This window comes from Cupressus sempervirens, chromosome 6 (assembly GCF_028749045.1).
Source record: "Cupressus sempervirens isolate cs-2001-9-10 chromosome 6, ASM2874904v1, whole genome shotgun sequence".
NCBI classification, from domain to species: domain Eukaryota; kingdom Viridiplantae; phylum Streptophyta; class Pinopsida; order Cupressales; family Cupressaceae; genus Cupressus; species Cupressus sempervirens.
In genome coordinates, this window is record NC_143123.1 from 662,965,521 (window position 1) to 662,988,335 (window position 22,815).

Genomic DNA, 22,815 nt, shown 5'->3' on the forward strand with positions numbered 1-22,815 from the left:
ACTTATAAATCTCCCAACTTCTTTCTATCGATGGAATCTAACTTATTTCTACCTCTCCAAATCCTATCTCTACACTTATAATTGCCCCTCCAGCCTACAGGTGGGACTACCACTTATTTTTGCCTCTTCGTTATCTTAGGATGGACTACGCTTATATCTCTCAACTTTAATCCTAGGGTGGTCTAGCTTATTTCTGCTTCTCCAAGTGTCCTATCATGAAATCTACACTTATATCTCCCAACTTCAATCCTAAGGTGATCTAGCTTATTTCAACCTCTCCAAGTGTCCTATCATGAAATCTACACTTATCTCCCAACTTCAGCCTATCAATGGAGATGATGAAGTGGTGGATGAATAGTGCAAAAAGAAGATAAGGGAAACGAACCAAGCAAGAACAAAGAATAAAATCCGCCTCTAAAACCAATCTTCACCTCTAAGGATGAACGAAAATCTTACATTAAATCTGCCTTCTACCAACACTCGGACCTCTTCAAATTCAAATCTGATCTCAGAAATTTCAGTCCTCTAAAATGTGATGCCCTAGCAAATGGATTACTTGCAAAAATCTGCTCCTTTCATCAAATTTCGACCTCCTTGCCAAAATCACCCAACTAGGAGGAAAAAAAGCTGCCCTAGGGTAGAAAAGTCTGCTCCAAATCAGAATTTTGTCCTAAATTTGTCCACTTGCAAAAATCAAACCTCAAAGCACCTTGTCTCTCCACCAAACAAAATCGCCATAGCTGGAGAAAAAAATTCGCTGCCCTAGGAGGAAAATCAGACTTCCAAGATCGTCCAATCTTGCCAAAAATTAGATCTTCACCCACAAATTTGCCTTAGGGCAAAAATCGCCCAACCTCTAGGAAAAAATTTTGCCACCCAAAAATGGAAATCCCCAAACAAAAATCGCTACCAAAGGAGAAATTCGCCCAGCTAGAAGAAATCGCTCAACACCAAGTAAGAGAAATGGAAATGGAATGAGGAAATAAGAAGGGTAAGCCCCTTCTTATATCCTCCTGTTGACCTCCAAAGTGGGCTGACCTACTTGGAGGGAAACAAAAACTTAAGTTAAACCCCCAAAAATGGCCCAATTTTAAATAAAACATGAAAACAACTAAGCCCCATAGTGAAATTGACTCATTTAGTTGCCAGTTTGACCCAAAATTGCAAAATAGAAATAAGGTAAGCCTAGGAGATGTCAAAATTTTCGTTTAACAACATTTTAGAAATTAAAATATCATTAAAATCGAATCCAGCAAGCCAAAAATCAATTTTTAATTCTAAATTACCAATTTCCTTTAACATTTCTAAAATCCTCTAGGCAAAATTTCAACCAAATTAACGAGATTTTGCAATTTAATCCAATTTCAATTTTTTAACAAAATAAATCCTTTTTCTAGGAATCAAAATTCAAACTCTAAATTCCACTTCACTATTAAAATTTCTTTTCACCAGAAATTCATTTTGAAAATGTTCGAACTCGTTCAATTAAATCAAATTTTCAAAATTCGTCTATGTCCAAAATTTGCAATTTTATCCTGCCAGATATCGTTTTAGCCATCAAAAAAATGTTGATGTTGAAAACTGCTAGGCCTAAGGACAAAATTACATGTTCCGAAAAATCAAGTTTCGCATCAGGTGAAAACAAACCAAATCCCCTCCTGGCCCAAAGGCGTCCAAGGTGTAAAATCGTCATTTCAAAAACGTCTAAACAACTCCAAATTTTGCTAAGGCAATCGAAAAATTCCCAACACCCGCAAAAATTGCCAAGGCTTGCCCGAAAAAGGGGGTCCCCAATAATTTTGGGGTGATGGTGTGAAAACCTCACAACACACTTAACCACGGAGTTTCCTGTAAGGTTGAACCCTCTTTACTTGCAACAACATTTGCAAAACTTCAGCAAGTGTTGTGCTTTATGAACTATCCATTATAAAGCCCATTAAGCTCTCCAATTGATATGCAACACTCTCCCTTATGCTACAAGAATTCTAGATATGACCAAGTTTACCATTCATACAAAATGTTCGTCAATCCAGTTCAAAAGTACAATTATTGATAATAAAGAACAAAAGTATGAAGACTGGACATGATGAGACTTGGTCAATCCAGTTCAAAATAGACCCTAAAACAATACTTTACTAACCACCCAAGAACTTCCAAACAGTTCTTAGAGCATTAAAAGCTAGATATTTCAACATTGAAGATTCACTATAGACCAAAATGTCAAAAACAATTTGAACTCTTCCAATAAATTACTTTTGTTGGTTGTTTGAAATTGTGTTACCATGAAAAATGCTTAAAATTTGCAATATCCCCACATTAGACTGTTCAGTAGTTGGTAGAGGGTTGACCTATTATTTGAGCTCCCGTAGGTCAACAATATGATTAGGGGACTCATTCAAAGGGGTCATGGAGCTTTACAAGGGCTCCATGAGTCATTTAGGACTTTCAGGTGGGGAGTTCTACATTTTAGGGAGGGGTCCTATTTTTTAGGGATGTCTTGAGTAGATGACCACCAGGATGACCATGGAGCAGAGAAAGATCCCTTTTGACTAGTTTCAGGTGATTGGGAACAATTTCCTACATTTTAGGGTGGATCCCTACATTTTAGGAGCAACTACCAGTTGGCCTGCTGGCTCAAGTATCTTTAGCAATCATTCCAATTCAGTCCAAAATAACATTTTATGAATAAATTAGAGGAAATATATAATTACTTCCTGAGTTGGTGTAATGGTCCCCATTTTTAGCAAGTCTCTACAGTAGGCTTGGTCAATTCATCATCATGGCCCTCGTGAGCTGACAATGGGATTTGGGGGTCTCAATCATGGACTTGCTATTTTTAGTGAGTCTATTTTGGGCAATTGCCTTATTTGGCAGTGCAATTGGTGGATTGGCAGTTAATTATCATCTGCATTGGATGGGGCTATTTAATGGATGGGTTTGTATTTATTAATTAATTAGTAAGACTTCACTATTATGATGGCACTTTATGATATTTAATCTTATTAAATGGAGTTGTGTTGATGAAGCTTCTTAAGTGAAAGGTGTGATGAAGAAGCTAAGCGCCAAATTATGTTATAAATAGGAGTCCAATTGTCTATTGATTTATATTTGTCTTTATGAGGGTTTCTAACTTTGTGAGTTTCAACGCATTGCTGGTGTATAATGGATTTGATCTGAGATTTGCAATCTAATTCATGGTCTCTTAACTTTTTATGTTCACTGTGGCTCAGAAACAATTTGTGAATTTGGGTGTCCATTTGGAAAGTCAATTTGTGCAACTACAATCCCTCTATTGTTTGTATTGTGGTTGGAGGACGATTGTTTCATTGCTTAGTGCGTAGACTCTTTCCTTTGCCATTCCATGTTGGTGGCATTGCCCAATTTTGGAGTTCTTCGTCTCTGCTATTGGATGCCAATTTACCTTGCTGGCTAGCGATTGTCCTACAGTATTGAGGCGATTTCAAACAGATGATAATTGGTTGTGATTTATACCTACACCCCTGGGCAGACATATTCTAATCATAAGGAGCAAATTTAATTTGCATGGAGGGTGTCATTGTCTCTGCTTTGCACATCTAATATTTATGATTTTGGCACATAATGAAACCCCTATTTGATGTTGTTGGTTTCATTACTACCGAATGCCTCAGATACCAATTCGTGCCCTATAGCCCCAGATGCAAAAACGGATGTTGACAAAAGCGAAGGTGGGCGCGGATGCCTCCAAAAGCTAGTCGGAAGTCATTTTTAAAGAGGACCTTTGATAGAGAAAGAGATAGCTTCCACAAACAAGTTTAGAGCAACTAATGTAAGCATTTAATCCCTTTCCTGAGTTCTTTTATGAATTTTTTGAGATTTGGATGAATTTTTTCAGGTTTTTTTTCTTTTTCTTTTTCTTTTTTTTAAAGAAGTAAAGCAAGAAGTTTAGCTATCTATTTTTGTAGTTTTCTATCATTTTTTTGCACTTATATGCTTGAAGTTATTAGTTTTTTTTTAATTTAAATTTATTTAATTTCTTATAGGTGGCCGCTAGTGGTCGGTGGTCAAACTTAAGTGGGCCAAGCAATTAATAGTTTTAAAACTGATAGCATCTCCTTTATGGAGACATACCACAAGAATATCACAAGTTTTTGAAGGAGGCTCCTATATTTGGAAGTCTAATTATTGTCAAGGTAACAAAGGCAAACCATTCAATGGCTTTTATTCCCAGGTAAGACTTCATTTTATGGGCCTTCCTGGTAAAGGATTTTCGATGTGCAAAGGCACAACTGGGAAGGGATTGTCTAATGCATAAATTATTATGGTAGATCAATGTTGTTGTAGTTGTATTAAAGTTTTAAACAAAGGAGATAAAAGCTCCTTATAAAGATTTACAAAGATGATGTTTTTAAAAGAAACAATCGTGAACTAAAGATAGAAATAGAATCCACCTAATAAACTAAAGAATAAACTAAAGACTAACTAAGATAACCATTAAAGAAACATTATAATATTTTAATACCCTCCCTTAATGATCATCGTTTATTAGTTGTCTTTTGGTCACAAATTATACAAAACATTTTGTTGTTGTTGAGACCCTCCCACAAAATGTTAATGACCAAGAAGCTAAATAAAAGAAATACTTTGCAACAAGAGACAAAAGCCTACCACTGAGATGAGTCAGCCACTAACCCTCCCAAAATCAACAAAACATCTAACCAGAAATCATCATAAAATAGCCAACCTAGTGTTGGATAACGGATCTGCTCTTCTTAGGAGACAGAGCCAAACACTGAAAACAACTAGTACAATTTTGAGAAAAAAATGACAAACACTCCAAACTTTGCAAATGAGCATGATGCCCCAATACCAACTGCAATAAGCCACAATTTTTAAAGAGAAAATCAAAAAAAAAACGAACACAATTTTTTAGGTGAAAAAAATTATCAAAACCCAACATAATTTTTTAGAAGAAAAATCAATCAAAACCAAACAATACAAAGCTTCAATTTTTATGAAAAACATTAAAACCCAATATATAATAAACCCACAAAGGAATCCCACGCAACTTTGTGAATTACAGAATCAGAAATTTTTTTTAGGAAAAAATGTATGAAAACCCAACAGAAATTTTTCAAGAGAAAATATTATGAAAACCAATAAGAATGCAAAACACAAAACTTTGCATGGTAAACCAGCACATGCAAGCACACACAAGTACATACAACCCAAAACAATAACAGACTTTTGCTGCAACAAAGAAATTGTGGGATCAAATCCCTTCACTACGCTTGCAATTTCCAACAAAAATCCTCGAAGACGAACTACAAAACTTTCATGAAATACCTCCAAAGATTTTTATTTTTATTTCAAACGAGGCTCAATTTTTTTGAAGTCTACCAAATTTTATGAAATTCCATTGACCTGCTATGATACCATGTTATGGTAAATCAATGTTGTTGTGGTTGTACCAAACAAAGAAGATGAAAGCTCCTTATATAGATTTACAAAGACAATGTTTCTAAAAGAAACAATCGTGAACTAAAGACGGAAATAAAAACTATATAATAAACTAAAGACTAACTAAGATGACCAATAAAGAGACATTATAATATTTTAATACGAATAGGTTCATTTGTAAAAGAAGAAGAAGTTGTTGTCAAAACAAACTTTTTATCAACATCCATCCTCAAAGAAAACAACGCAATTACCCAAGGAGCCAATTGTATTTGTCAAAACACCCATTTTTGCAAATACCTATACCTAGAAGTGGAAAAGAAGTAGAAACTATTTCCCACAAAAGAGGTCCATTACACACCGCACTTAAAATGGAGGCAAGAGAGTTTGTTGATCAAGCCATTACACGATGTCTCTATGCCATCGGTCTTCCTTTCAATTTGGTGAGACGCCATTTTGGAAGGAAATGGTTGCAGCCATAATTAAAACACCGGATGATTACACAAGTCTCGGATATGAAAAGGTGTGCACTACTTTGTTGGCAAAAGAGAGGGTTTGGGTAGATAGAGCTCTTCAACCAATTAGAAATTTATGCAGAAGTTTGGGTGTTTCTATTGTCTCAAATGGATGGAACGATACTAGAAACTGTCCATTGATTAATGTGATTGCAGGGTCACCCAAAGGGACAATGTTCTTGAAGGCAATTGAATGTGAAGGGGAAATGAAAGATTCATGATTCATTTCCAAAATTCTCATTGAGGCCATAAAGATGGTGCATAGTGAGAATGTAGTTCAAGTGATTAAAGATAATGCAAAAAACTGCAAGGGTGCAGAAGCTTTGGTTGTTTGGACAACATGCACCATACACTCCCTAAACTTGGTCATGCAACAATTTGGCACCCAAATAGATTGGTGAAGCAAATATACCAAGAGGGAGAGGAGATACAAATGTTTGTGACAAACCATCACATGTCACAATCCATATTCAAATCATTCTCCAATTTGGTGTTGTCAAAGATAAATTCAAATTGTAAACTAAGAATTAGTAAATACTAAATTTCTTTTATTTATTTAATTAAATTATTTGAATATATTTTGTCATGTTCACTATTTATTGGCATATTTTTATGATTAATTTACTTAGGTGGTTGAAACCCAGTTAGCATCTCATACTATTCTTGAGATGATTTGTCAACGTACAAGAGGCATTAAGTCAAATGGTTATATGGAAGGCTTCAAATTCAAACAGGGCTCAGAAGGTCAATGCATCAATCTTGACAGTGGGATCATGTGCAATTTGTATTAGATTTCATGGACCCTATCATGACTATGCTCCACATTGTTAATTCAAATCAGCCTTGTTTGGGGGATGTATATGATGGCATGGACACAATTGTTGAGAAAGTAAAACTTTCAATACAACACGAGAATGAAACCACAAAATATGAAGCTTTATGCAATCAACTTAACCAATTATTCATCATCGTTGGGAAAAGATAACTATCCCATTGCCAACTCCTTGCATGTGCTATAGTAAAGAAGTACTTGGTATGCCTAATAAAGTAGCAACATATGCAGAAGAAGAAGTTGCTAGTGGATGCTACAAAGCTTTTGCAAGACTTTTCCTAGATGAGGACACTCACAGAATAGTTAGGACAAAATTTGGATTATTTGCTTCGAGAACCAAACTTAGTCCTCTTGCATTAAAGGACCAAACATGGTGGTACCTCTATGGTCAACAGTTCAAGCATCTACAACCTCTCGCAATTAGAATACTCTCTCAAGTAAGTTTTATTTGTTCTCAACTTTGTTTACCACATGTATTCTACAATTCTTTAAATTGATTTTCATTTTTGTCTTTTAGCTTATTCATTAATTTTGAAATTATGAACATTGTCTACGTTGCAAGTTTGATGAAAGAAATTGGAGTACAATATACATACTCCTTTATACACTCAGTAAACTGTAACCGGTTGGGCTCTAAACAAGCTGAAGACTTGGCTTTCATTCATACCAACTTGCGTCTTTTGTCAAGTCAGGAGGATCACTACAAGGAAAGGGCAGCCAAGCTTTGGGATGTAGAATCTGAGTGTGAAAACTTGGATGCAATGATTCAAGATCTTACCACAATCAAAGATGATGATGATGATAACATCATGACACATGGTGTATCTAGCACAAGTGGAACCATTGTTGTTTCAAATGATCTTGAACTTGCAGCAGTTGGAGGAGATGGAGATGATGATGAGTTTTTTTGCGAAACCATATGATACAGATTTGGATTGATAAACATTAAATGAACGAACTATATTTTGATTTTGTACATGTTGTTGTCCTGCATTTTGTCACCACAAAATGTAGGTAACAATACGAAACTTTTTCAAATTAGTTTCGCATTTCTCTGAGTTTATTTCATTATTTAATTGGTTAGTATTGATCAACCAATCGGTACCAATTGATACAATGAATCTTTTTACGGAAGGTTTTCGTCAAGTCGTTTTGTTTTGCTTTATGTCGAGCCTTTGCTTATTTTTGAAGCCTTCAAAGTCCGTTTTTTTTTTTTTTAAAGTTTGCGTTTGTTTGTTTTTAGTCCTTTGGTTTTGCTCATGTCATGCCTTTTGTTTTCCCCTTCGATTCGGTCTAACCTAGAGGTCAATCGGAGTTGTCAGTCAAGAGATATGGTCATTTTAGTGCCTCAAAAGTGGACATTTTAGGTGCAATAGCACGAATTAAAAATATAATGTTATATTTTCATTTTGACATTCACTTTTTGAAAATATAACATTTTACTCACTTTTTGTTATGTTTTAAAGTTACTTTTCATTTAAATTTATAACTTAAAGTGACTATAGTGCACTTTATGTTATAATTTTAAGTTGAGTTACTTTTTAATTTTTCACTTGAAGTGACTATAGAACAATATAGTTACTTTTTAAATTTTTTATTTTTAAATCAAATACTTATATAAATGTCACTTTAACTTAATGTTTATGACTTATATTGATTAATATAATGCATAAATGTTATTTTTGACCCATATTGTTGACATTTTTATAAAAATAAGTGAAATGCATGACTTAAAGCCTAAAAATGGACATTTTATGTGCGTATGCATATGAAAAACCATGAAAAGTGAAAACTTTTCATGCTAATGCATATGAAAACTCATTTTGATGACCTTTTTCAAATCATTGCATCAAAAGCTTGTAAAAGTGGACCTTTTTGATGCAATGACATAAAAAGTTGAATTTTCATGCTTGTGCATGAAAAAGGTGAGATATGTTTATAAAATATGTAAGTGACTCCAACAAGTGAGATTTTAGAGTCTTACACATTTTTAAATATGCAATGAGTCTCAAAAAGTGAGATTATGTATCAAGACATTTTAAAACATGTAATGGACTCTAAAAGGTCCTCTTTTGCCTTACAACATGTTTTAAAATATGTAATGAACATAAAAATGTCCTATTATGTGAAGAAAACATGTTCTTGCTCCAAAAACCTCCTATTTTGATCATAACTTTCAATTTTCTCCATGGATTTGGATGAAATTAGTTGCATTCAAAACGTTTTGGAGAGGTGATCATTTTGCCCTCGTCAAAAATCAGTTTATTACACCCAAAAATGTGTTCAAAACTCCCAAGCTAGTGCATGATTTTGCGAAAAACTCCATAAATCTTCAAATTTGGAACATGTTTTTGCTTGGAATCAAATCGTTTTGACCTTATTTGCTGATTCCATTACATTGTGATCATTATTTTGGTGTTAAAACACCAAATTGTTTTTGCTTGGAGAAATACGTTTTTGCTTAGAATGCTCGGAAAATTGGGGTTTTAATCCACTTTTATGTGTTTTAAAGCAACTTTTTTGCATTTGGATCCATGTATATCCATTTGAGCAAGTCGTTTTTGCATTCACAAGCCAAAAATGACTCAAAAACATGCATTTTTTGGCCATGTTTTTGCAAAAACGGCCCAGATTTTTGAATTAAAAAGTCATATTTTTGTTCAAAAAAATGCATTTCCAGCCCATACATTTGATCAAAAAGGATTGTTTTTGAGTTTTAAATGCATGATATTGTCTTTAGAGATCACATTTTTGGCCTTCTCATATCAAATTCGACCATTGAATGTCTATTACATGCAAGTGCGGAAAAAGTCAAAAGATTGTTTAAAAATCCGGATTTAAGGAAGAATTAGTCTTAAGACTATAAAACTTGCTATTTTAGCTCTTTCTCCTTCATTTTTGGCACTTAATCTTCATGTAAGTGCACCTCTTCTTTCATGCATTTTAATTCATGCTTATCTTTGCTGATTTTATGCATGAAATCATTGAATGGATGCCATTTGTAAGAATCTTTGCCTTAGAATGTGTGTTTTCCCTTTAAAATATGAATTTCTCCTTCATTTTGATATTTTTGGTTCTTCCCCAAGTTCCAAATTCGAATTTCATCTTTGGAGTGCATTGCATCTTGGCATGTTTTGAGTTGTTTTCAAAGGTATGCTGTTTTTTTTTTGTTTTGGTTTTGTGTTTTTGTTTGTCAGTTTTCCTCCATTTGGAGAAGTTGCAATTTTTTTTCCAAAAATTTGTTTTTCCTTCATTACATGCGAAAGTGTTATCATTTTTCACATTCCATTTCCATGTCATAACATCTCACATCTCATCCAACAAATGTGATTACATGTTTTTCACCTCATTTGCCATTCACACATGCATGTAATCCCATTTTCCACTTCTGTTTTCATCCATCTCATTTTTTGCTTTCATTCGCACGCTACGATTACACGAAATGTCTTACGTGTAATTGCATCTAAAAGGTCCAATTTTGACTAAAAGTCACTTTTTGAAAAGTCAAAAAAATGTCATTTTCTCCTCTCCGTATGCATTTACACCTCTATGAGCAAATACATGTTTCCGTATCTTTCCATGCTTTCCATCTTAGCCTTATCCGCATACGCATGTAAAGCGTATCTTTCACTCACACTTGCATCTCATTTCACCCTCCACCTTCCGTTACATGTTGCATTTACATGTAATCCATTTTTCGTGCAGTGACATCTTGAAAGCCCAAGTCACTTTTTGAAAATCGGCAATCTCCATTTACACGCATTCTCATGCACCAAGCACTTTACTTCAAAAAAAAAAAAAAAAAGAGTTAAAAGTGCTGATGGAAAGTTGTTTCGAGTGTACATCCGAACATCGTCAAGAAGGTTGTCAAAGTGTCAAAGACTCCAGTTTGTGCTGATCTACAAAGGAGAATTCACAACAACTTGAGCGAGAAAAGATGGATCACATCAAGTTTCCACATGATAATGGACAATTCATCAAAGAGAGCTAGAGGTTGTCAAAAGACACAACACTATGGTTATCAACGTGAATGCAGCAGTACAAGGTACAGGAACTCCCAATCCTGTTATCATCTAGGATTGCATCGTCAAGTACAAGGCCTTTCGGAATTGTTCTTTTCTCTTCCGTCTTTTGTCTTCTTTTTTCATGTTTGTAGTTGGCGAAGATGCATTACATGAAAAAGTGTAATTAAATGTAATGCGAGTTACATGTGTATGTAAAAGATGTAATGTGAGTTGCATGTGCAATTGCATGTAACCCTATATTTTCTCTTATAGTTAGACTAGGTCAAAGTTGGTTGAGTTGCTCTCACTTTTTCTTCCACCTTTTTCTCAACTCCTATGCCTATATAAAGGAGTGCCCCCTCATTGTAAAAATTATCTTTTGTTGTATGCAAGAAAGCTCTGCCACATTTGTGCAAGCATAACTTTGATTGTGTAGTACGAATTTGGGAGAAAAGTGAATAAAAGAAGCAATTGGATTCAAAGCTTTGATTGGAAGCAATTGTGATAAAACAAATTAGAAGCTTTGACTATAATTTGTGCCTATTGTCTTGATTCATGTTATTATTGTGTGTTCAATAAAAGATCATAGAGAGTTAAGAAACAATTGAAGCCCGAGCTTTGACCAGCAACAATTGTGAAAATCCATAGCTAGAAGCTTTGTCTGTGGCTTGTATTTTCATCTTTATTTGCAAAATAGTTAGATTGTTCTTACATTTAGGAGTCTTTGTGCCCTAATTGTAAAACTTTTACCATATAGAAGTACGACCGGACTTAGAGCCAAACCGGTATGTTTTAGCTAGCCTTTGAGTTGGTGAAGATTTATCGGTATCACTGTTTCCAACTCTTGATAGAAGTGTAGTTAGAGATTTACCTTGCCCATTATTCGTTCTACGAGTAAACGGATCCTTTCTTGAAAGTTAAGAAGAAAGGATATTAGTATCACCCTGTTTAAGATCTCTCGACTTCTTGCTTACCTTGAGTTGATCCAAGGAACGGTGAGAAGGGGGAGCCTTCCTTTTAAGGTAGGAGAGACTCTGTTTCACACGTTGTGGCTGGTCATCCTATTTTGCGACTGAATTTTTACCCAAAACTGTCGGTTGCAAAATATCCACCCAACACGTGATGATTTGCTGATTTGCACTGAAATCATGAAGATAGATGCATATGACATTCATATCATTGATATGGTTTATATTTGATAATCTTATTGAGTATTTGAATATGTATTGGTGAAATTACAAGCAATTCAAATGTCTAATTTTGTATATTTCTTTCATTTCTTTGCATATACTATATATACATAGTATAACTGCATATACATAGTTTAACTTCATACACACACACACACACTCTTCCCGCATTCAAATTGGTAACTAAGCTGAATGTCATTGTCTATGAGATTCGACTACCATCTGCAAATCTCTGGGCAGCCGTACAACCTGCTGTTGACATTTGTCTCAATCTGCAACTGGGCATTTTTCCCTATCTGCATTAGAGCCTCATGTTGGCATTAGTATCTGCCGATAACCAGGACACAGCAGCCAGTGTTTGCACCTGCTACTCACGTACTTTAGTGTAACTCACTGTACAGCAGAGGCTATAGTAGCAGCACTCGCTGCAAATTCTGCTACAGGCCGAACTTGGAGGAGATAACAAGGTTTTTTCAGTTGTGAATCTCTGTTTTGTTGAAATCTTAATGGGATCCCAATTGCAAGAAGAATACTGAATGACATTTTTAGCATTTGATATTTCTGCAAGAGAAATTTTGTCTTGTTTACAGTGGAAGTTGTTTCAGTCTTTTACTCATGCTTGATGTGCTTTCCAAAAAATCATAAACTAAAAAGCAAAACCAAAGCTTCATCGAATTTATTTTAGATCGCTTGCCAAGTATTTGATGAAATGTCAAACAACTGAATAGTGAAGAAAATGGTGTTTGTCAAGGTTATAACCAGCCAAGGTTATCACAGTTGGATTAAATAAATAATATCAAATTGATTCTATGAAGTCACTTTAGGTTATAATAAAATGTTATAAAACCTTGGCTAATTTCCCTAGGCGATTAAGATAAGTTGTATTCTAAAAGGGGGACACTTTTATGATGAGAAATAAGGTCTTTGGTTTGGAAATGGAACCAATTAGGATCCCTAAAAGGATTTGAACCAATTAGGAAGAGGAAGAAATATTAATAGATGAATCAGGCTTCATTCTGAATCATCCAGGTTTTATTATTTTATCCCAAGTTGTGATTGGATCTCTGATTGACTTGGTTGCAGAAATTTTAACTTCAAGATCAAAAACTCTTGAAGCAATCAAGTAACACATCCACCTAGCTTGAGCATAGCACGTATTCACAGTGATAAATCAGCTGGAAAGAGCTATTTAAGGGTCAATTTTGGAGGTGAATGCAATTGATTGGAAAGAGGCAAAACAATTCATTTCACATATACAGATCAGATCAGAGGGAGCAGAATTCGTGAATTTAAATTTCAAGTCTATATTCAGTCATACCACTGCCAAGTTTTTTTTTTGAGGGGTGTTAGGATTTGTCAAGGCGTTTTTGGGCAATATTCAAAATACATGGTTGCAGATGTGAGTTAAGATCCAGCAATTCAATCGACAACAGTTGTACCTCAGCCATACATTTACGAGGCAACCCATTACTGTTCTCAGTTGGTTGTGGAGGTTAAGCTGTGCATTTCATCATTCTTCAGAAAAATTGGGCTCTATAGCAGATCATATTCAGCTGAGATGTCTTCAGATCAGATTGGTGTCACATTTATCATTCTTCCATTTGCCGGCTACATCATATGTTTGGCCGTACAGCCCTGGTACCAACTTGTTGACACTAATTTGGTTGCAATAAATCAGTAATTCACTGGTGTGAAGTTAGTTGCATTTATTTTATTTCAGTTATATGTCATTTCTTGCATCTTGCATTTTTTTATTATCAAAAATTACCAAAAAAAACAGAAATATTGAAAAAAGACAGAGTCAAATATTGCAAATACTGAAATAAATTACACTTTATTCATCCTGCGCTGGTCTAGGCCACATAAAGTAAACAAAAAACAAAATTTCGCAGTAATTCCTATTAGGGATCTTTCAGAATCATATTTTCTACTTGATAAGAAACATAAGATATACTGTGAGGGAATGCTCAAACTGGAAAGACCCAGAAATCTACTAAACACTAATACGTCTGAGTATCATATCGATGTTGCAGATGCTAAATTTTAATGTAACATGTTTCTAAGCACGTATCATCTAACACAGTGAAGATACAAACAAAAAACTAATATTTCATACATATTGACTGATGTAGCATAAAAACGCTAAAATGGATATACATTGGATGATATCTTGATGCAGAGAGAAGGATTAGAAGACCTACAAATAGAACTGTAGAATATACATCCATTCCTTCTAGATTGTAGGGAGAAACACGCCGAGCCCAACTAAATGCACGCTCAGCCTCAAAATAATTCACCATTTCAAAATATTGTTTGCCAACCTACACATCTCAAATTTATTTTAAATTATAGAAATCTTCTGTAGCGACAGACAGCATTTGAAACAATCTAAAATACCAAATTACATAAAGGGAGAAAATTCTAATGAAGATAGGGCAGATAGATTTATGCCATGATGTCGTGTTTTTGTTGTTCACTTCTCTAAAAAATTGTATAATATGGACAGTGGAGAAAATCAAGTTCATCACTACATAATAAATATACTGAACATGCCAAAAGACAGAATGTGCTCCAATAACACGAATATTTTCATCTGTAAAGCATGTGCTATGAACCTAAACATATTATTTACTTAAAAATAACAAAAGCAATTTTAAGTGGAACAAACAGGATAACATTTACATGGAAAAAAGAGAAAATCAAGTTCATATCCCTTTTCTATAAAACATGCTAAAAGGCATAATTATTTGATATCTGTAAGGAATCCAAACTTGGACAAAAATCTGCGATAGTCTTCACAAACCATTTACTTCTGGGTACAAAGTTACTAAAGTCCCTGTAATCAGCACGAAAAAACTGTTCATAACTAACAAATTATACCAAATGGTAAGATGGAGAGGCCCAAGTCTGTGCCTCCTTGTGATAAAAACATGAAGGGTGTCCTAATTCATTTTTTTAATTCTACACACTACTAAAGAGAACAAAATGGGTGACCGTTTCCACACAGATGGTCAAGACAACATCGTATCAGCATTGCTTGGAAAAAAATCCTTCTGAATATATAAAAATGAATACAAGTCAATTTTCAAATTACACATTGTCAGATTATATGAGCTCAAATGATTATTATTGTAGCTTTTGTATAAGAGGACCATGCTAGTATAGCCAGGATACATGTACATGCATGAATGATACAAATGTAAAAGTAGAGTCCAGTAAACTAATGCATCCAATTCTGCATGTAGCACAATCCAAGTGAAGACCAGGTGTGAGTACTCAATGAATTTGCCAGAAGAGATAACCCAAAGAGATGAAATCTAGTGAAGCCAGGCACAAGCACTCAAAGAATTTGACAGAAGAGATATCCCTCACTGATGTAATGGTGCCGCAGAAACACAGTAAGGCAAATTGACAGTTAAAAAATGAAATCAACTAAAATTTATCATCTTCTGTTGTAGATTGCCAACCTAATTGCCATACACAATAATAGGCTGGTCTATTATTTTCCATATAGCAATCATCTTCAAGTCCACAACAAAAGTAGAAGAGGGAACAAAGTTATAAGTCACTTCACGTTGTGATTGCAGATTAATTTGCCTCACAAAGTAAATGGTCTACTTACATATATGATGTAGGGTTCAAATAGCTATCAAATGCCTCATTTTGCACACAAAATAATATACCTAGAAGAAACTAAAAACACACTAATTTATTCTTCACAGAGAAAAAAATGTACGCAACCTAAGTGTTAAATAACTCTAATAAGAAACTAATCCAAGCAAAAACTAAAGCTGAATATGTGAAGTCACAAAATCAGATGCATAAACCCTAGACACATCAAGATTTACAAAATTATAAGCTGCAAACTGATCCTGCAAAACGAAGGTCCCTTATCAAAAGAAAGCATGGGAAAGATACGAAATGCTTGTATATGAACATGAACATAGCATTTGATGGTGTCAAAATTTCAGATCCATCCATGACTGATGCATTTAATTGGACTCGATGCAACTGTCCAAGATAATTTTTAACGTACAAAATTCTTAAAGGTAGGTGACCTGCATGAGGAATGAACCATAACTGCTATATAAGGATCATCTTATATATAAAGAAAGTTATTTTTCAGATCATATGATTTAACATATCCCCTAATAATAATCAAATATGTCCCTCACCTAGACATTACTAGAAATTCTTTAACCATGTCATGATTGGCAATTTAAAGTAAAAAAAATTGTGCTGGAAGATTTTAAAATGATGGTTCCAAATCAAATAATATTCATTGTAATTGTCTGGATTTACAAAATTGACAACAACAAGAGCAACAAAGACTCAGCTAACCTGGCAAAGGACCCATCCTGTTGCGTATTGTTGTGGTGATAACTTATAAAATGAATCTAAAGCCTCCTGCATCACCCATGGGTCAAAACAATTCAAAGAGAATACAGCATACCCTACGCAGTGACATTCCAGACTCCTGTCTGACAGAATAAACCAATTTCAGATATTACTATATTATATAATTTAATATAGTACCTGGCAACGATGCATACAGGAATGACCGAACGCTTCCCCTAGAACTCGTAAAAGCCCTAGGAGCTCGAATGCACCTTCTCTTAACCTTGAAGAGCGATTTAACCTGCTATGAATTCGAGGTTCATCTTCCACTGGAACAGATCCAGGTCGCCTAATAGTATTAACAGCCACATCTTCTGTTCCTGACTCTTCAAAAGCTTCATACTTTTTACCTGCAAATAGAATCCAAACACCAAACAGAATTCATGCCCAGTTCCCTCAGAAATAATAACACTACTAACATAGAAACAATCATTACTTGTAAGATAACTAATAGGTTCCCTGATAGTAAGATGTGTAAGAGAAATAACCATGTATAGGTACATGTTTCGTTTACAATGAGCACGAAATAAAGAAATGTGAGTTTCATAATATTTCGTGAATACTGACTGCAATATAGAAGCATTTTTTTCATAATATAGAACTTGGTGAGTGGTCATTTCTTGGTGAAATAAGTCAGGTAAAGCCCTCTGCAACAACAAACCAAACCTAGGTACCCATCTTTGTTCATTACCAAGTATTCCATGCTTGATTTGGCCAATTAGGCCTGTGAGGCTTGTGTAGATTCAGGGGTGCTGGAGTAGGTTGGGAAGTTGGTGTTTGCGGGATTGAAGGACTTCCCAAAGGGTATCTGAAACCCTAGTTTGTTTACCAAGTTCTGTGGGAAAAGTCCAGGTTACTGTCCTAAAACCAGTAAAAAAGCTACAAGGGAAATTAGGCCTCTTAAGAGCAATTTTGCATAGTAGGAGTTGGGGAAGCCAAATAATTATAGAAATTCAATCCTTGAGTGTCCCTTAGAATGTTCCCAAGTTTGAGTTGGGTCCAAGGAATAGTTTGAAACTTTGAAGTCCATTTCCTAGTTTGTGCTCATTTTCCCATTATTGGTCTCTAGAATCACTAAGAGGAAAAGTTGCTTTGAAGGCTGGAAGATTGAATAGAGGTTTGTGACCTTTTGATAAGTTGTTAAAAGGAGTATCTAAGGGCATTAGAAGAGTTGATAAGGTAGAATTACCTTAAGGTGTTGAAGTTTGTGGTCTCAGTAGGCTTTTGGTGTGAGCACTCTGCATCATTTTTCATTTTAATATACTATCTCCGTTTTTGTTTTTTTGCTTTGGACGAGACCTATGGCAGCAGAGCAGAGAGATGACTGGAATAGAAAAAGACATTGTAGATATTCCAACTAGCACCCAGATCGACAACTAATAATAATATTCCAGCTAGCACCCAGATCAGCAGCAAGGAAGTTCAATGAAGACCTGGGTCTTGGACAAGGTTACGAATCAAGGTAGAGAAATTTGACTTCATAGTGAAGTTGCAAACATTTGAACTTGATGACAGAAAAGGCAGAGCGCAATGGAGCAACAGCATTGGTAGAGAGGGATGACTTTATTTAAATTTTAAATAATGTCTATAAATTTTTGTAATAATTTCCGTCAGCTACAATAATACTTATAACTAATATCTATAATATCTCACATAGTATAACTATATTAAATTTTCATATATTTGTTAATATTAGTAAAAATGAACTTTAGTATTTACTATATAGTAAATTAGTATTTATTAATATAAAATAGTATATTATTACAGTTTGCTATTTAGTATTTACAATTTTACTGTTTTCTAAATTTTAATTGATTAATAAAAATGTTAATAGATTCAAAATTAATAATAAATATATTTTAATAGATTTGTAATTGATTTGAATAGATTTATAATACATTTTATTATTTTATAGATTTATAATTGATTGGATGGATTTATAACAAATTTGGTGTGTATGTGTGCATTTTTTTAAATATTTTGAAAAATTGTATATTTTCAAATGTTCGATAAAAGTGTCAATTTATTGCCGAATTTTTTGCCGTTTTTGCTGATTCCAAGATTTTCAAAAATTTGGCCTGACCAACAAATTGCCTAAACCGAAATTTTCAACTATGATAAATACATCATTCCAATTACATCTTCCTCTTCCCAGCTCTAGTAAAAATTAGGGAGAGGTAAATTGGGCATGACTCTGCCTCCTCACTCAGGTATGTTTGTCTCAGTTTGTGGCCCATCCCCAATCCTAAATGTAGCTCTACCTCTACCTTCTCCTAGCCTAGCAATGGCAACTCAATCAGCTCTATATCATCCAGTCTGAAAACAATCCAGCCCACTCTTCCATAGCCTGCCTCTCCAAATAATTGATACCATCCTCCTCAAAAACTCCATTTCAAATCGATTGAAATCAGTTTGCAAGTGTTTGGAAGACTATTTTCTGCCTCTCAGCAAAATACAAGTGAAGAAATGAGAAATGTAATTAATTTGGGCCATTTTTGGCCTTCTAAGTGCTGTTCTAAAACTACAACCGAGTTTTTAACAAAAAAATCGCCAAATACTCGCCGAGTTTTTGCTGAGAATTCCGCTAGTTTTTGGTGCCAATGAAAGTCATAAAAACTCATCGGGCCGAGAAACTACATCATTCTTTGCTAGTACATCTATCCTAGACATGCCAAAAGAAAATTTGCATATTATGTATGTGTTAGTTATTCTGTTATATTATTATACATTCATATTATTAATGTTTAACATCAAAGCAAACAGATTTCCACAATCCATGAATATTGAAATGATTTCTGGGGAAGATTGTGTGAGAGTTTTTTCATCAACGTTTCGGATCATACTGTATGATCCATCATCAAGATGCCACTGAGTCACTGAGAGCAAAAACTCTCAGTGACTCAGTGGCATCCTGATGATGGATCATACAGTATGATCCGAAACGTTGATGAAAAAACTCTCACACAATCTTCCCCAGAAATCATTTCAATGTTTAACATCTCAACATGACATTTATATATAGATAGATAGATAGCATATCTTAATATAATAATTATATCTTTCGGAGAGTGAAATGCATAAAATATTCAAATAGAGCACAATATCAAAAATATTATTTACAATTTTAAATACTCTAGTAGCAATTGAATACTAGATTCTAGTAATGATTAAATCTGCATGTGAATTTATTGTTGAATTTTAGCAAAGGGAGTTCTTGTGAAAAATTTCATTCCATTATAATCTGCCCTTTGTTACCATTGTAGTTACACCTATCAGCAAAAAATTTTAATACCACTCAGCATAATTATGACTCCAACCATCAGCAAACATTGTTTGAACATTCACCTATAAGACTAAGTATTTCAAACCTGTTCACAACTGTGTTTCCCCAAACATTCAAAACAGGAACAGTAGAAGATTTGGGAGGTGTTTCCAATACAGAATTTTTTATGCAAATTTCAAACATTAAAAAAGGAAAAGTAAGAGACTTGGGGACAGCTATTGAAAAAGAAAATTTCAAATATTCACATCATCACACTGATAAACATTCATCATAGACATTAGAGAAGCTTGATGCAATCGACTAAAAGTAATGTTATTTTTAACTGACTAGATGAAGCTATATGTGAACCAATTTCATTCTGTTGCGGAGGAAATGGCACCTATGATAGGAAAGGAGGTGAGTGGCAGGTATTCTAACTCACATTGTTTCAACTAATGTAGCTCTATTTGTCTTCGCCTCTAATTATTTATGTTTAAATTGCAGAGCTTGACAAGGACAACACTTGTGGGCAAAGTAAATAAGATTATAAAGTGAGCGATACATAGTATTCCATCTCCGTGCCTAAAATGCTCCTCAAAAAATCCTAAAGTAAGATCGCTACCATAAATACCTTGCTTTATCTGTCAAAGTGTGTTATCAAATGTCCCATAAATCTCTTCAAGAATACAAAAGTCTATATCAACATATCTAATGAGTTGCACAACTGGCCAAAGCAAAGAGCAAACATATATATGTGCAAACAAGCTTTAAAATTAAAATTTAAAATAAAATTAAGAATTTAAAACTCATGACAGAATGGATGCTTTTAAAAACAATTTAAATATGAAACAAGCAATTTGTGGATCACCAATCATCTTCAAGAATCTTTTGTTCACACTTCTTTCAAATGAGCTTGCCTCTAGCCATTCACCCCAGCTTTGAATTAACCACCATAAATAGTAAAGCCATACAACTCAATAATCTTTTCTTAACAAAATGACACAGTCGGCATATCCAATATCAAGAGTCCTGAGAAATTTCTTACTCAAAAAAAGTCCCAAACAAAGAAATTGAATTGTGATGATTACAAATCATTGTCTTTGACCCTCTTAACTTCACTCGATCTATCTCCAATGTCCTTCAATGTGTCATTCAAGACATGAACACAGGGTTCCAAAAAATGTTTTTGTCAGCACCCTCCAACATCAATCTAGTTAACTTACACACAAGTTGCATCAGTCACTACTTGTACAACATTAGACACTCAAAACTCTTCTATCGCATCCTCCAAAATTTGAAATCAATAGCTCTCAAAAACATAGAGTTGGCTAATTACGTGACAATATATTGATGAATGATCAATGCATGACATTGGTTCGCCCATCCATGATATTAGAGCATCCATCTCTTATACACATTTGGGCTAAGAATATAAGGGAGGGTGGTGTAGCTTATGTTGTCAAGGTGACACAAAGGAGGGCCCACCAATGATGACTTCTTTAAACATTTGTTTGAAATGGAGAGAATGTTCCATAGGAAATTGCTCTAGCATGAGAATAAAAAAATAGAAGACCAAGCCACCTCTCATGATTGTATATTAAACAACCTTGCAACACTAGTAGTCTTTTCTTTCCCTTGGTAGAAGTGTTCAAAACTTTCAATAAATCTAAAAATGCTAACAAAATCAAACTAAAAAAATAGCAAATGGTAGACTTAGCTAAAATATAGTGGATTCAAAATCAGGTGTTTTAGATGAATCCAAGAAGTATATGTCCTACTTATCCTTTATGTGTAGTGCCTACCCCAGTGACATTACATGAACATGATTATTACTCTTGATGGATTCTACTTTTTTATGATTTAGATTAGATGATGAGACACTTTCAAATAGTACTGTGATCTTTATGTTGGTTTAGAATGTTAAAAGTTTCTTATAGCATTTTGCCTATATACCTGTTTACATTGTTAATGATCGTAATTCTTTTCATTGTAATATTATGATTATTTTGGAACTAACAATACTAACCATATCATAGTCACTCCTGCAAGAGATCTACATGATGTCACTCTCCCCTCCATGTTTGCCCAACCCCCCCCTCCCCACCTTCTCTCTGATGCAAGATTTCAGATATTAGGCATTGACTCCACCTAGCAACACAGGTCTGATCATGCATTCAAATTTTTTGAATGTTGTTATTGTGGAGATATTACCGCCTAGAAAAGTCACCTCATTCAAGTTGGTCAATATCATGGTTTTGGTATGGTTTTGTGATTCTCATTTTGATCATATGATCAAGCACTCATTTCTATCATTTATTATTTGGATTGTGATTCTTGAGGTGATGTATTTCTGTAGTATCATTATGTGTGTGTATGTGTGTGTAAGTATAGATGGGTGCACACATATATACCTACATATGTGTGTATCTATGCATAAGTATGTATGATGATGTACATGTATACTTGTAATAAAATCATAATGATAATAATAAAAAATACGTATATTAGGAAATAAAATAAATAAAGAATGCCTAGCTACCAAAACTAACTTGCCTAAGAGATTTGATCTCGAGACCTCCTAAAAGCAAGGCTAGTTAATTTACCATTAGGCTATGAGAACCTAAGTCACAAGGTTCGAGTTCAAGTTCGAATTCGGCACCGATGAAATTCGGATGAAATTCGACAAGGATAAAAATTCGAAAAAAAATTCGGAAAAAAATTCGCCTTACATAAAATAAATAAATATATATATATATATATATACAATAATTTATTTCCATTTTCTTCTTTTGACTCCTAAAAATTAAAATAATACTAATTTTTATTTTATAAAACATCAAACTTTAAAAACAAAATAAAATCACCAATTATATTAATTAAAACATAAAATAGAAATACATTAGTTTTTTATTTGAACTTTACACAACATAATGAAAACTATTAAAAATAATCAAATTTTGAATTTGTTGACACATTAATGTAATAATAAATAAATTATATACTAAATATTAATATTGTAATCAAAATTAATAAAGATAAATCTTATAATAATAAATAAACTTAAATCTTTAACTACTAATAAGTAAATAAAACTAACATAAAATGAAATGTATCTTAAAAATCTAAAAATAAATGGAAGACCTAATATATTATTCTTCCCGTGGCCATAGAAAAGCTC

At 33.9% G+C, this 22,815-nt stretch overlaps 1 protein-coding gene across 4 annotated transcripts in view; it reads right to left on the reverse strand.

The window, feature by feature from the left end:
• Nucleotides 1-22,815, reverse strand: part of HBT (CDC27 family protein) — a 75,752-nt gene that overhangs the window by 14,268 nt on the left and 38,669 nt on the right. For all 4 annotated transcript variants that reach the window (XM_089789268.1, XM_089789265.1, XM_089789267.1 and 1 more), the window contains 3 exons: nt 16,514-16,725; nt 16,319-16,384; nt 14,179-14,298 (listed from right to left, as the gene is read on the reverse strand). In XM_089789268.1, the coding sequence (XP_089645394.1) occupies nt 14,179-14,298; nt 16,319-16,384; nt 16,514-16,725 (398 nt within the window). The remainder of the gene's footprint in view (nt 1-14,178; nt 14,299-16,318; nt 16,385-16,513; nt 16,726-22,815) is intronic.